The sequence below is a fragment of the Arachis ipaensis genome, chromosome B04 (genome assembly GCF_000816755.2).
Source record: "Arachis ipaensis cultivar K30076 chromosome B04, Araip1.1, whole genome shotgun sequence".
Classification (NCBI taxonomy): domain Eukaryota; kingdom Viridiplantae; phylum Streptophyta; class Magnoliopsida; order Fabales; family Fabaceae; genus Arachis; species Arachis ipaensis.
Window position 1 is genome coordinate 14,666,133 of NC_029788.2, and position 13,777 is coordinate 14,679,909.

The 13,777-nt window shown below is 33.2% G+C and overlaps 2 protein-coding genes and 2 long non-coding RNA genes across 5 annotated transcripts; all 4 read left to right on the forward strand.

Moving 5' to 3' along the window:
- Positions 472 to 3,970, forward strand: LOC110270936. The gene is made up of 2 exons (XR_002360731.1): positions 472 to 798; positions 2,826 to 3,970. It is a non-coding gene; the product is annotated as an uncharacterized LOC110270936 (long non-coding RNA).
- Positions 4,066 to 4,781, forward strand: LOC107636122 (protein FAR1-RELATED SEQUENCE 9-like). The gene is made up of 2 exons (XM_021122355.1): positions 4,066 to 4,088; positions 4,157 to 4,781. The coding sequence occupies exons 1-2, from the start codon at positions 4,066 to 4,068 to the stop codon at positions 4,779 to 4,781; spliced, it is 648 nt and encodes a 215-aa protein (XP_020978014.1).
- Positions 5,213 to 5,758, forward strand: LOC110270937. Its single transcript, XR_002360732.1, has 3 exons — positions 5,213 to 5,252; positions 5,367 to 5,528; positions 5,663 to 5,758. It is a non-coding gene; the product is annotated as an uncharacterized LOC110270937 (long non-coding RNA).
- On the forward strand, positions 11,357 to 13,000 carry LOC107637615 (universal stress protein PHOS32). Of its 2 annotated transcripts, XR_002360171.1 has the most exons (5): positions 11,357 to 11,742; positions 12,049 to 12,158; positions 12,259 to 12,377; positions 12,539 to 12,731; positions 12,802 to 13,000. XR_002360171.1 is itself a non-coding variant. In XM_021120147.1 (4 exons), the coding sequence occupies exons 1-4, from the start codon at positions 11,559 to 11,561 to the stop codon at positions 12,627 to 12,629; spliced, it is 504 nt and encodes a 167-aa protein (XP_020975806.1). In that variant the 5' UTR covers positions 11,357 to 11,558; the 3' UTR covers positions 12,630 to 12,754. The 2 variants fall into 2 exon arrangements, 1 of the variants encoding a protein (XP_020975806.1); XM_021120147.1 differs by lacking the exon at positions 12,802 to 13,000 and having other exon boundaries at positions 12,539 to 12,754.

Below are 13,777 nucleotides of genomic sequence, written 5' to 3' on the forward strand. Positions count from 1 at the left end.
CCGACAATAATATTAATATAACTTGTCAAAATCGAAAATTGTATGCGTCGGAAAAATCTGACAATAAAATTTAAAATTTGTGTCAGATCCAAAAGTTCTAACAAAATATTTTTGTCGGAAGTTTTTTATTGATATAATTCGATAATAATTTCAACAATAATTAGAGTTTATCCAGAGCATAGTAAAAATACGAATAAAACACTTATCGAATACGTGAATATGAATTTTTATAATAATTTCTTTAGGGGGAGACTCACATAAAGTTGACAAAAACAACTTTTTTTAAAGTTGCTGACGTGTCACTTTATGATTGGTGTGTTATAAAACCGGTTAATAAAATTTATTTTTAAATCAGATACTTTAAATTCGGTTCGACCTAGCTGGTTTAAATAAACCGGTCCGAATCTTTTTCTTTTTTGCCCTTTTCTTCAGTCCACCAAACTATGTCGTTTCATAATCCCTTCTCCTCCCTCAACGTCACTTTTACAGAAGCCCTCTCATCTCTCATATCTCATTGACCCAATTTTTCTCCTTCTATCAGCATCATCCGACAAGCTCGTCGTCGGTCTCTCCCGGCTCCGATCTCGCGTGCCTTCCTTGCCGTCGTCGTCACTGGCGGCAGTAGCAGCAGCTCCCGGACCTGGACGTCGTCGCCGCTCCGTGTCTTGTCACTGCCTCGTAGTCAATCTCGCGCCGTCATTGCGCCCGTCGACGCCGAGACAGAAGCAGCAAGTCCCCGACTTCCTCCTCGCTTTCAGCAACTCCTCGGCCTCCTTCGCACAACCTGGTCCCAATCTGGTGAGTTTTCAACAAATTTTCCTCTTCGTCTGTTTTGTATTTGGTTGCTGTGTTTGATTTTTTTGTAAAAAATAATCACATTGAGTGAAGATCACCAATATGGGCACATTGGTATTCATAAAAAGATGAACTGTAAGAATGATTGAAGCCAAAATTGAGATTTTTTACTATTTTATTAATAATTGTATAATTGGGATCAAACGGAATTAAATGGGTTATGCAAAAAACTGGTAACTAAAATTGAAATTGATTTTGAAATAAGAAGTAGTGATGAAAGGGAAACAGTAATATAAAAAAATATAATTGCAGAGGTAAAATTGGAACGGAAAAGGAAATGAAGTAAAATTCAATTGAGAAAAGTAATACCAGAAAAACAATGTTACATAGCTAGAGTTCTTGTCCGAATTTAAAGTGCTAGAAAGATGCAACAAAAATTTAGGATTTTATATTTTTATAGACTACCTACTTAACGGGGTGATTTTGGGCAAATAAACAAGGGATGCATAGCATTTTTTCATAGCAGTATATGTGGCATTAGCATTAGTAAATTCAAGTTGATACATTAGCATTTAGCAAAGCAAATATTCTAAAGAAGGAATAGGTAGTCTAATGTTACAATTCCTTCAACTCAACCTACTGCAATTTTACTGGAAACTTACCTTTGCCATTCTTTTCTGTGTCTCTTCCCACACGGATTGAGCAACCACGGTTAGCGACTCCCTGCAAGTTCAATGCTATTAGGACGTTTCCATAGAAGATAAAATTCTTGCTTTATTACTGTCTTAAGCTTTAACAATAAAGTTCCAAGATCGATCCCTATTGCAGGACCCTTTTGTTTTTTTGCCATCCTTCAATTCTCTGTCAAAAGCAGTGTATAAATGAAGTATGAATATGAATAGCTTCTGAGCGTGTACATATGTACAGAGAAAAAGAAAGTTATACTAATAAAAGGGTTTATTTAGGTTCCTTGAAACCAAAAAATAAATTAATAATATCAAGGGTGAAGCTCAATTGCATTGTGTGCTAACAAAAATTATACGTTGATGGAAAAGTTTATTATCATTTAAAGCTTTACAATTACTCTTAAGATTATCCATTAACAATAACAATTAAGCATTGACCTGCGTGTCTGATCAGAAACTGAAAAAATAAGTATAGTGTATAACATTGTTGTGGACACAGTTACACATACCTTAGAACTCAAAAGGGTAGATAGATGAGTCAAGAAAGAAACCAACAAATATAAATAAAAACGAAGAAGATAATAAAAAAAATCTCATTTCCTTTTATATATATATAGCACAAATGATCATTTGTTCGGACGAAATAGATCAAGAATGTAGGAGTTCTGTTGAACTCTAAATTTTAAATTCGAATTTTAAGCAATAGGTAATTTCAAGCAATACCCAAGAGAACGTGTCTATGCTGGCTGTTTCATGCTTTCCTGTCAACCTTCTTTCATTTCCTTCTCCATTTCACATTTCACTTATGTTAAATTCATATTTGCATGTTTGGGTTAAGTGCTTGCCATGTTTGGTTGACCAATTTCATTTTTCTTAATTAAATGAAACTGTAAATGACATTGGACGTGTTAGTGTTTACTTTTGAAGAAATGATATTTCTGCAATTAAATTAGGGCCTAAACTTGACTTTTTTGTTAATTTAGTGTGCAACCATCTAATTTAGTGTTCATTTGTTTGGTTTGAGAAACCTTGGTAACTTGGTAAGGGTGTGCAAAACTTAGACGGAGTTGAAATTTAACCTAAATTTAAAGTATATTTTGTTGATTTAGACTTGTCATTTTTTTCGGTATTTATTTTGTATCTGAATTAGGATTATGCTCTAAATCTAATTATTTGAAATATATTGGATAAAATACTAGAGTTGAATTTGAATCTATTAAATATACTGAGGTCTGCAAAATACAATTCTAAGGTGTCTTGAAGAAGTAGAAAATTATATGTGTATCTCCTACTTCTACCTGTTCTTGTTTAGGGGGTAAAATTTTTACTTTTTTACATATATAGAATTAGAAAGAAAACGAGTCTGGGTGTAATGGATGTTGATTCAGAACCACTCAATTCAGAAGAGAACGTTGAAGATTGCTTGATGACCGGTGTGGAAGAGAATGTAAATTGCACTTGTGATTGCGGTGGCAGCAGTAGCAAGTGTGTTGTTGTGACGGCCGATGATATTATAAACCAGACATTTGAAACATCGGATGCAGCTTATCACTTGTATGTGCGTTATGCAAGGTGTGTCAGGTTCGGAGTTCACAAGGGTGATACAGCGCGTGGAAAAGATGGAACACAACGCAGAAGGTGATTTTTTTGCAACAAGGAAGGAAAGAGAGCCGATAAATACATCTCTAATTTGAACAGGAAGAGGGAGCATAAAGTGCTGACTTGTACGGGTTGTGAAGCCATGCTTGCGATGTACTTTGACACCAAAACTTCAGCTTGGAGAGTTAAAAAATTAGTTGAGAAGCACAACCACGATCTTGTCCCCCAATGCTTGGTACACCTAATTCCAAACCACCATGGGATGAATGAGGCTCAAAAAGCTCAGGCAAACACCATGCACGATAATGGTCTTCCAAGCGCTAAGATAATGGGACTAATGGTAGGCCAAGCCGGGGGTTATGCTAATGTCGGGTTCACAAAGAAGGATCTGGATAACCACATTGAAATAACTCGTCGTGCAAAGCTCATTGGTGGGGATTCTAATGCAACAATTAGCTATCTACTTGGAAAAGCCGATGTTGACCCCATGGCCATGGCAAGGTACAGTGCTACTGATGAAAGTAGGCTGGCGAATCTATTTTAGGCAAATGGCATTTGTAGGGCGGATTATCAGTGCATTGGAGATGTGCTTGCATTTGATACAACCTATCGGAAAAATAAGTACAGAAGACTGTTGGTTATCTTCTCGGGTTGTAACCATCACCGTCAAACATGCATATTTGACTTTGCCTTGATAGACAACGAACAAACGGAAACATATACGTGGTTGTTGCAAAACTTTCTAGATGTCATGCTGAACAAGTCTCCTAGTGTTGTGGTCACAGATGGTGATGAGGCAATGAAGGCAGCAATTCAAGAAATCTTCCCAAATGCAACTCACCGATTATGTGGTTGGCACATTCAGAAAAATGTAACGGCAAACATAAAAATCAAAGGTTTTTCCGACGACTTCAGAAGATGTTTGTATGCTCCATGGCATCCGAATGAATTTGAAGAATATTGGGAGAATATGATAAAAAAAAATATGGGTTGGAGGAAAATGAATGGGTACTAAATGAGTATCAAAAGAGGAAAAGCTGGGCAAGCACCTACTTGCGAGATAAATTCTGTGCTAGATTTAGAACAACATCAAGGTGTGAAGGGATAAACAACTTCATCAAGAGGTTTATTGGCATTTGTCAAAGTCTTTTAGAGCTAGTCCAGAATCTTGAACATGCTCTTAGGGATTATAGACACAACGAATTAGTTTCTCAATTTAAGACGGTGTACGGAGAGCCTGTGTTAACAACTCGCTTAGCTGCATTGGAGCTTTGTGCTGCAAATTTTTACAAACGGGAGATGTTTGGCAAAGTAAAAACAGAGATTGAAGGAGTGGTTGCATTAGATGTTATAAATGAGGAAAATATATCAACTACTGTTGTTTTAAAAGTTAAGGAGTATGACAGAAGGCAACATATATACACCGTACTTTATGAGCGCAACACCGAGAATATGGAGTGTGAATGTAGTAGGTGGAGTAGTGAAGGAATTTCTTGTAGCCACATGTTTTGTGCCATGAAAAGGGTAGGTTTACAGAAGTTGCCAGAAAGTCTTCTTTTGAGAAGATGGTCCAAGGATTCCAAAAAGTATCTGGACGAAAGTTCAGCTGGAAGCACTGTGCAAGATGGAGAAAGAGAATTTTTAATGCGCTATGGCGCATTGTCAGTGGCAGCTACGTGGATGGTATTCTTAGGAGCTTAAGATGGTTCTTCTTTCCATGATACTATGAATGAAGTCTCTCGTTTGACCAAAATACTAGAGCAAAAGTCGTGCTTGAAAAGAGGAAGAAGAGATTCTCCCATGCCAAACTTTGTTGGTGACCCTTCAGTTGTCAAGACAAAAGGTGCACCAAAGGGAAAAAAAGAGAGAGGAAAACGGAGGTGCACTAAATGCAACAATGCTGGTCATGTAAAGAAGAATTGTCCTGTGAAGAATGAGGGTGACAATTTGGGTGATAAGATTGGTGGTGGCACATAGGCTAGCTTTGGTGCAGAAGAGGTTAGTCAAATTCAAAATGGCATTATGCTTTACTTGAATTAAAATAACCTGTTAAATTCTATGTTGTAGTTATACTTGATAGCAAGTTTGAGTTTATGCCTTCTTTTGTCACAGGAGCTTCCCAAAGATCCTATGGTTTCTCAAGGGACGCAAGTTAGCTTCGGTACAGAAGAGGTTAGTAAGATACAATATTACAATAGTGGTTACACGAACTAAAATAAATTGGTAAATTCTATGCTGTAGTTATACTTGATAGAAATTTTGACTGCATGTATCATTTTTTCTTAGGAGCTTCTCAAGGACCCTATGACTTCTCAAGATACATCAGCAGTGCCAAATACAGAAGTAAATACATCTGTGCAGTTAAGGTTTGGGCTAGGTGACTCAGAATTGATTAATAGCCATGGGGCTCCCATCCCACGATATGGAAGTAATCAGTGGCTATTACAGGTATCAATAATAAGAGATGAATTATTGCATTGTTATAACTTAGTGATTAGTAAATTTTAAACTATTTGATATCCATTATGATTCGCTGAATTCCTTTCTTTTTCTCTCAAATTTGTTTGTGCTGTGGAGAACAGGTTGTACAACAAGGACAATATCCGAAGTTCAATGGGATGCAGTAGTGCATTGAGGTTGATATATGATGGAGACTGCTAGACTGTGTATCAAAGAAAAACCAGTAGTAATTTAATGTTTGGTTGTACTCCATGAGAACTTTTTATATCTTGAATCATTGTTTGAGCATTTTAGGCAATTTAATACCTTCTGAAATAGGTGCAGTAACAGATTGTTAAACTGATTTATTTTCTTTTTTACTTTTCAATTGTCATGACAGGTTTATTGTCTTAGTTGGCTATGAATTTTTCAATAACAGATTAAATATGCAAATATTTTCTTGTGTTTTACATCAAGCCTCATTAGTTTTGATAATAGAATTTGAATATCCTCAATCCAAATCCATCTAAAAAAGATTGATTTTTGTTCCTTATATTCTTCCTCCTTGCTATGGAATGAGAAAACTTGGACACTATCACAAGTGTGTTGCCTTGCTCTTTATTTTGATATTCTATTTTATGAAGATTTATGTTCTGTTCTGTGAAAGAAAATGCATAGAAATTTAGTTGTTAACACTTTTGAAAATTGAAGCCTCTTGTGTTCTCTGCTTTTTCTACTTAAGTTTAGTTTTCCAATGCATAGTTTATGGATTAAATTAATGTCAGGAGCCTCAGAGTTTGATGTTGTCAATGTGATTCTTGAGGAGGGACCAATCATCCTACATAGTTTTAGTATATTCTATCACTTAGTTTTGTCATCATTGTTCATCCTTTCTCAATTCAGTCTATGTTTTTGCTTTGAGATAGCTTATCTGAATTTTTACAGGAAAGCTGAAAGAATCAAAAGGTGCAAGGGCAAGGTATTTGCCTTGCAAGATGAACCAGAAGTTCCAAGGATGTGGTTACCTTTTGATGATGCACCTGGATTAGCAATGGCTAGAGCATTTGGCGATTTTTGTTTGAAGGATTACGGTGTCATTCTATACCAGAATTTTCTCATCGAATTTATTAAAATGTTATTAAAGTTTCAGTCTTCGTCCCACCAAATTTCAGTCTCCTGTCCCCACTTTTTGGAGGTACTTTTAAAATTTTGGGAACAGATACTAAAATTTTAGTACTAGTTTCTGAACTAACAAACATGATACTGAGTCTCAGTCTCCCAGTCTTCATCCTAGATATGAAATTTTTGTTTTCTCTTTTTCTTACTTTGGCTATCTTTTATGTCATAAAAAAAATCTTAATTTTCTTTCAATACCATATTAAATTCACATTAATATATAAGTTCAAATTAAAGTTTAAAATCTGCCATCAACATCATCACTTTAACTTATCAAACTGTTAACAAAGTAAGTTCGAGTTGGCTATCGTTCTTCCTTAACTCAGTTATAAATCTATAAACAAATCAAATTCAGGATGCCACTATATTAATACAACAATAGTTTATCATTATTTTATTTTAATACTTGATTAAATTCACATTAATTGCTATTATTTTATTTTAAACTTGATCCTGAATAAATTTATTTTCATTAGCTATTATTACAAAAATAATTCTAATGAATATACTCTAATTAAGTGAATTAAGTTATTAAACATAATTTTTAGATTGAATTTTGAGAATAGAATAATATTTTAAATTTTATTCATGCTTCAAAATCTCGTAATTAATGTAATTTACATAGTTATACCAATATTTTGTTTCCTAATGTATTAAATATTATATTATTTTATTCTTAGTTCTTCATTATTGCATTAATCAATAATTTTTTTTAATCTTAAAAAATTTTATACTTACATTAAAATAAAAATTTTCACTTGTAGTCGGATATTGGTCATTTTTATAAAGAAAAGTTATATATATTTTGCATTTCATATATAGTTAAAATTGATGATATCATTAAAAAAGGAAAGAAAAATTTGACATAAAAACTATGTGATTTCATTCTTAAAGATTGATCATCGTTCAAAGAAAAAAAAAAGTAATTAAGGATCTCAATTAAAATCCATGATTTAAGTAAAACAACACAAAATTGATATATACACTAGCAAAATCATTAGATAAAAAAAAGATTCTTATGTTAAAAATGACTAATTTTTTTGTTTAATGAAAAGGTTTGATTGGCTTAAATTATTAAACTAAAATATTTTTCGTATAAAATGTTAAATTTAAAGATGTTATAACTAGTCCAACTGATCCAATTGAATTTAACAAAGTCACGTGAAATCATCTCCTATGGATTCATAGAATTTAATTTATCTTATGTAATATTAAGTTGCTCTGAATATATACTAATCAATGCTATGTCTATAGCTTTCTTGTCTTTTCCATCAACCTCATGGATCCCATTTTTTGCTCTCCTCACTTGCATCCTCTCTTCAAGTTGCAATTGAATTTTGCTAGTTGTGCTAGGCACATAATTAAATTGAAACATAGTTATACAATATTTTGGACAATATATAATAAATGTATAGATTTAAATTATCTTAGAGGGTCAGTAAGAAATATACTAAAGCTGTGTGTGGCCATTTCATTTATCGTGATGAAACGTTATAGTCATGCCATAAAAAATTCGGAGCCACTTAAAGTGGTTTTCATTCTAGCAGGAATAGAAGACAATTGTGATACAGTTGTACCGATATTTTGTTTCCTAATGTGTTAGATATGATATAATTTTATTTTTAATTCTTCATTATTGCATTAATCAATAATTTTTTTTTAATCTTAAAAAACTTTATACTTACATTAAAATAAAAATTTTCCTGTATAGTCGGATATTGGTCATTGTATCAATAAGTTTCCTTTAAAAATAAATGACTACTAGATTTTTGAATTGTTCGAGTGTACATCTAGTTAGGTAACAACAGAAATATTTAAAACTGATGCGATCGCTCTGTAATTTTCAGGTAATTTCCAGTTATTATGAGAACTAGTTGTATTTTAGTCTTGAGTTTTACACTTTTACTTTCGTATAAAATAAAGCAATCTTAGTCTTGAGTTTTACACTTTTACTTTCGTGTAAAATAAAGCGATCTCTAATTTTGTAAGCGCTCCTTTTTTTTCTAAACGCGATTCTTGAGAAAACGTCAATACACCGTACACCTTTTTGTTTAATCACACTTGAAATCTTATAACTGACTGAATTGAATTTCCTTTATATGATTTAACAAATTAAAAGATTCAAAGCTTTATATTAGAGCTTTAGACAAGAGGCTAACAACATTAACCACGAGATGTAACCAAAATAACTATACTCGGATTGAATGGAGGCACTTTCGCCATATTTCGTTAAATCCCCATATTTCGTTAATTGAGGCCAGTAAAATTTTTTATTATAGATAATTTTATACTCCATAAATACAACATATCATCAGCTGCGACCAAATTGTATCTCAGAAAAATGAGAATATACATTTTTGGGAGAAAAAATAGAACAAATTTACAACGATAATTCCTCCATATATGTTATGACAGTCATGTCAGCAGATGTAGACTGTTTTCTTAGATAGAAAAAGAGCGGCAAGGGTAGTTCAAGTTTTTCTAACTATATCATGCTAACATGCATCCACTATTTGCCACTCATGAAATGACATCCTTGTCCAGAGTCACTGTCAAAAGATTGAATTCACGTCCCAGAGATCAAGTTAGATCATTGTGGGCATCAAGACTTAAGTTGTATTCCTTGAACTGGCCGTTGTAAGTTATTACAGACATAATGGCCCTGGAAAATTGGAGATGTCGATAGTTCAACAAGCATATAGGTACCATAAATTAATTCAAACTTGGTAAAGGCAGAAATTGTTAACAATTGGATTCCACATTCAGTTCAATGAACAATTAGTTTGAAGTGACTATACTATATAGCTACTTAAATAGTTCTAAGTCTTGATTTTCATCTAACTGACCATAGTTTGTGTTATTATATATAAGGAATTTGATAAGAACTACCTACAGAACCTCAGACTATTATAGTATTAGTCCTACATGACCAAGAAAAGACTATTAAGTCCTACGAAAAGTTGTACAAAAAAAACTACAACAAACCTTGTGCAACAGAACAGCAGCTTATAGATTTGAGAGGTATATCATGCTAAGAATTATAAGCAATCAGGTTAAAAATTAATAGACATTTGCAGGATCTCTGTTTAAGATGAAGGTCAAAACTCAGTCTTAGAACACATGTCAAAAGCAAACAATAAATACGAGGGGAGACGGGCATCAATGGGATACAAATATAGACTAAAAAAGTGTAAACAATCGCCGTAAAGACTAGAGGAAGCTTAGAAAAAATAAGAAAATGTTTTAACCAATGAATCATATGTATTTAGCTCATGTTTGTAGCAACCAAAGACATGTAACAAATAGCAAATCATCGAAAAAAATGAACAACCATACAAATCTGTCCTGCTCTAAGCATGATATTACACAGTAAATCATCGAAAAAAGGAGAAATATTAATTTCTGGCAGCGATCTCCCTTTAACATTCATTTTCATGTACTAAGTGATTATTTAGCAAGACAACAACAAATTCAAGGTGCAATCACTAATATATTCAACTCACATTTCCAGCAATAAAAACATTTAGCTAAGTAATTATTTGAGCATGACAGCAACAAATTCAAGCTTCATTGATGATAATACAAAATTCATCTTAGTGATGATTTTAAGCAACAAAGAAACTAGCTCAACAAATTATTCAAGGTTCGGTGGTAATAAATACTAACAAATTCACGACAATGATGATTTTCAGCAAAAATAAAAACTAGTTCAGTTATATTTTCAGCAACAAATTCAAATCAAAGTGCAGTGATGAATTAGGGCAACAAAAATGAAAAAAAAAAGGACCAGAGGAATTTAGTGAAAATCACCAAATCGGGGACCAGCTTCTGGTTGGGCGAAGGAATCTGAGGGCGGAGAGGAAGCTGACGGCGAGATTCAAAGTATGAAGACGACAACGACTACCAACCTCGGGACCGGCTACTTTTGCCGCCGGAAACGACAAGCGCGAGAAGGCGCACGACTAAGTGCGAGACGGTGAGGAGCCATGGAGCGACGACGACGACGACCAGTCCGGGTCTGGGTGCTTCTGCCGCCGGCGACAACGAGCTCAGGGAAGGCGTGCGAGTGCGACTGAGTGCAAGATGGTGACGACTGGCGACACGGAGAGCGACGAAAACGTTGAGTGCGAGACCCGAGACGAGAGAGGGAGAAAGCTTGAGATCGCGATAGTGAGCAGAGAGATGAGACGAAGGAGACGAAGGAGATGCTGATTGCTGGGGCTAGGGCTTTTTTGGGGTTAGATTGAGAAATTGGTGAGCCATTGAGATTGGATTTGCCTTGGTTTGGGCTTGGGCTACCAAGAGTTTAGGGTTTTTTTTTAAGGACTTAATTGTATTGCCAAAAAAAAAGGACTTAATTGTAATTTTATATTTTTATAAATTTAAATGTTTGCAAAATAAAAATTAAGGATATATTTATCATTTTAATGAAAGATTTAAATATGATTTAGTTTAGATTATGTAAACCGATCGAATCAAATCGGATATGATAATTATAATAAACTAATTTTATTTTGGTTTATTTAAAATATTTTATTGACCAGTTTAATATTTCGTCCAATAGTAATGTGATACATATAACGTCTTTAAAAAAAGACGTTTTTGATAACTTTATCAGAGTGGCCGCCATTTCTTTAACAAAACATATCATAAACAAAATATCAAATTTTCATCTAACATCAGCCTCAGCCACTAATGGTATGAGGTGTGAACGCAATTGTCGTCGTCTTTTCTCTTGGCCTCACAAGTAGTTGATTCAATAATGCCCCGTAAAACATTCACACATAAATAAATAATTAAACACCAACAGTAGTGTAAAACACAACTGAAACCAGAAATAAAAGAAAGCAACGCGTGATCAGCATGCCACGTAGTAATCATAGGAGACTGGGAGTGGCCATGGATTTCTCGCCGTGCAGCGTCGCGGCGCTCAAATGGGCGGTGGAAAATTTTGCCAGAGAAGGAGACCATATCATCCTCCTCATCATTCGCCCAGACGTTAACTACGAGCATGGCGAGATGCAGCTCTGGGAACTCACCGGAGCTCGTAAGTTATTTATAGTTGACAATTACTTTGCTAAATATCAGAAACTTAGAGAATAAATTATTTTCTACCTTATTTTATTTGCATGATAATGCCCATTCATAAATGAATAAATAATCATTATCATATTAAGTATATGTTAGAATTAATCACCAATATCAGCCATTAATACATGAATATAATGATTAATTTTAATGTACAAATAATATTTTTGAATTTAAAGTATGAAGTATCCTATTTAAATTGCACTTGAAACAATTAATTATATATAGGCCAAAGGATTCATTCTTGAATCTTGATGGTATGCAGCTTACATACCCCTAAACGAGTTCACTGATGCTGAGGTCATGAAGAAATATGGACTGAAGCCCACTCCCGAAGCAATTGAAGTGTCCCAAAAAGCTGCAAAGGATAAAAAAGTATGATTTGAGTTCTTGATAACGAATATGTTAACAGACATTATGATGCATGATAATGTGCATTTTACTATAATAAGTTAATAACTTTGGTCCTTGGCAGGTAGAGGTACTCATGAAAATCTTTTGGGGTGACCCTCGTGAAAAGATTTGCCAAGCAGTCGATTCAATACCTTTAGAGGCTCTTTTCATGGGAAATAGAGGCCTTGGTCCCCTCCAAAGGTTACTAGCAAAGTAGCAAACGTTCTTTTAATAATCATGCTTTCTACTTAAAGCATAGGATTTGAGAAGCATGCATTGCATTTCGGTTATTCATGGTTTATTCGTTATGAAGAGTAGAATGAATCTCATTATGAATTTTCATCTTATGTTGTGTTTTGCAGGGCCTTTATGGGAAGTGTGAGTAATTATGTAGTGAATCATGCCACATGTCCAGTCACTGTGGTGAAGAGTGACAATCAAAATAAAAGTTAATTATTTTCCTAATTTGATATTAATTGTATAGGACAGAGAATAAATTTGTGCTACACAACCAAGTTTTGATGCCTTTGGGCCTTGGTGGATTGCATATGTATAGTTTTGCCTGTTTATGGAATAAAATTTAAATTAGTAAACGTACTTTACGTGCAATATAAGACAGAAATAGGTATATATAATATGTTATCATGTGTCTAAGTTGATACTCCTTAGGGCGTCCCTATTGAAAGTTAGTTGCTCAAAACTCAAAATGTTCTCAAACCGTGATGAGTAATAAAGGAAAAAGTGTCAAGAATGTTATTATTTTTTGAATTCTAATATTTCCTTCATACTTAAGTTTGTCTATATGGCATGTAATAAAAATTTTCTCCTAATTAAAATTTGTCTACAATGTATCAAATTTTGCCTAATTGTTCCTTATTAACTTGTTTTTAGTCATCTATAAGACATTAATTATGATACATAGTGTAAAGAATTTTATGTGCCCAACAATTGATAAGTTGTATCCCCATCATATAAAACGTTAGTCATTTATATATCCATTTAATAATATCATATATTATCATATACTTTTTCTATTTGAAAATATTTAATAATAAAAAATAACTAAAAACAACTAAAATTTACTTTATTTAACATACATTCATTAATTTTCTATTTTTTCTTGTGTTTCTCTAATATTATCATTTTCTACAACTCGTTAAGATAACATAATAGAAATTCTAAGCGATCAACGAATTTTCTTTAATTTTCTCTTACATTTGAATCAACATTAATTAACTTTTTATTTTTTACACTAAGAGTGTTAATTCTTAATATTACCGTAAAATAATATACAAATCAAGTAAATAAAAAATATATTCACAATAACAAAAATTTATAAGAGTTGATGAAATTATCTCTATTAATAATAGATACGATACTACCTAGTATTTTATTCAAACATAAAGTTCTTTGTATGAAATTGCTCATTCGTTTGAATTGGCTATTAAGAAAAAACAAAGGTTAAACAAAAAAAAAGGAAAAGAAAATACAATACAATACATATATTTCAATCAACTAAAGTAAAATTTTGTTTTGATACAAGAATCTACATGTCAAATGTTAATGCTTCCTGTACTAAAGAGAAATTTACTCTAGTTAAT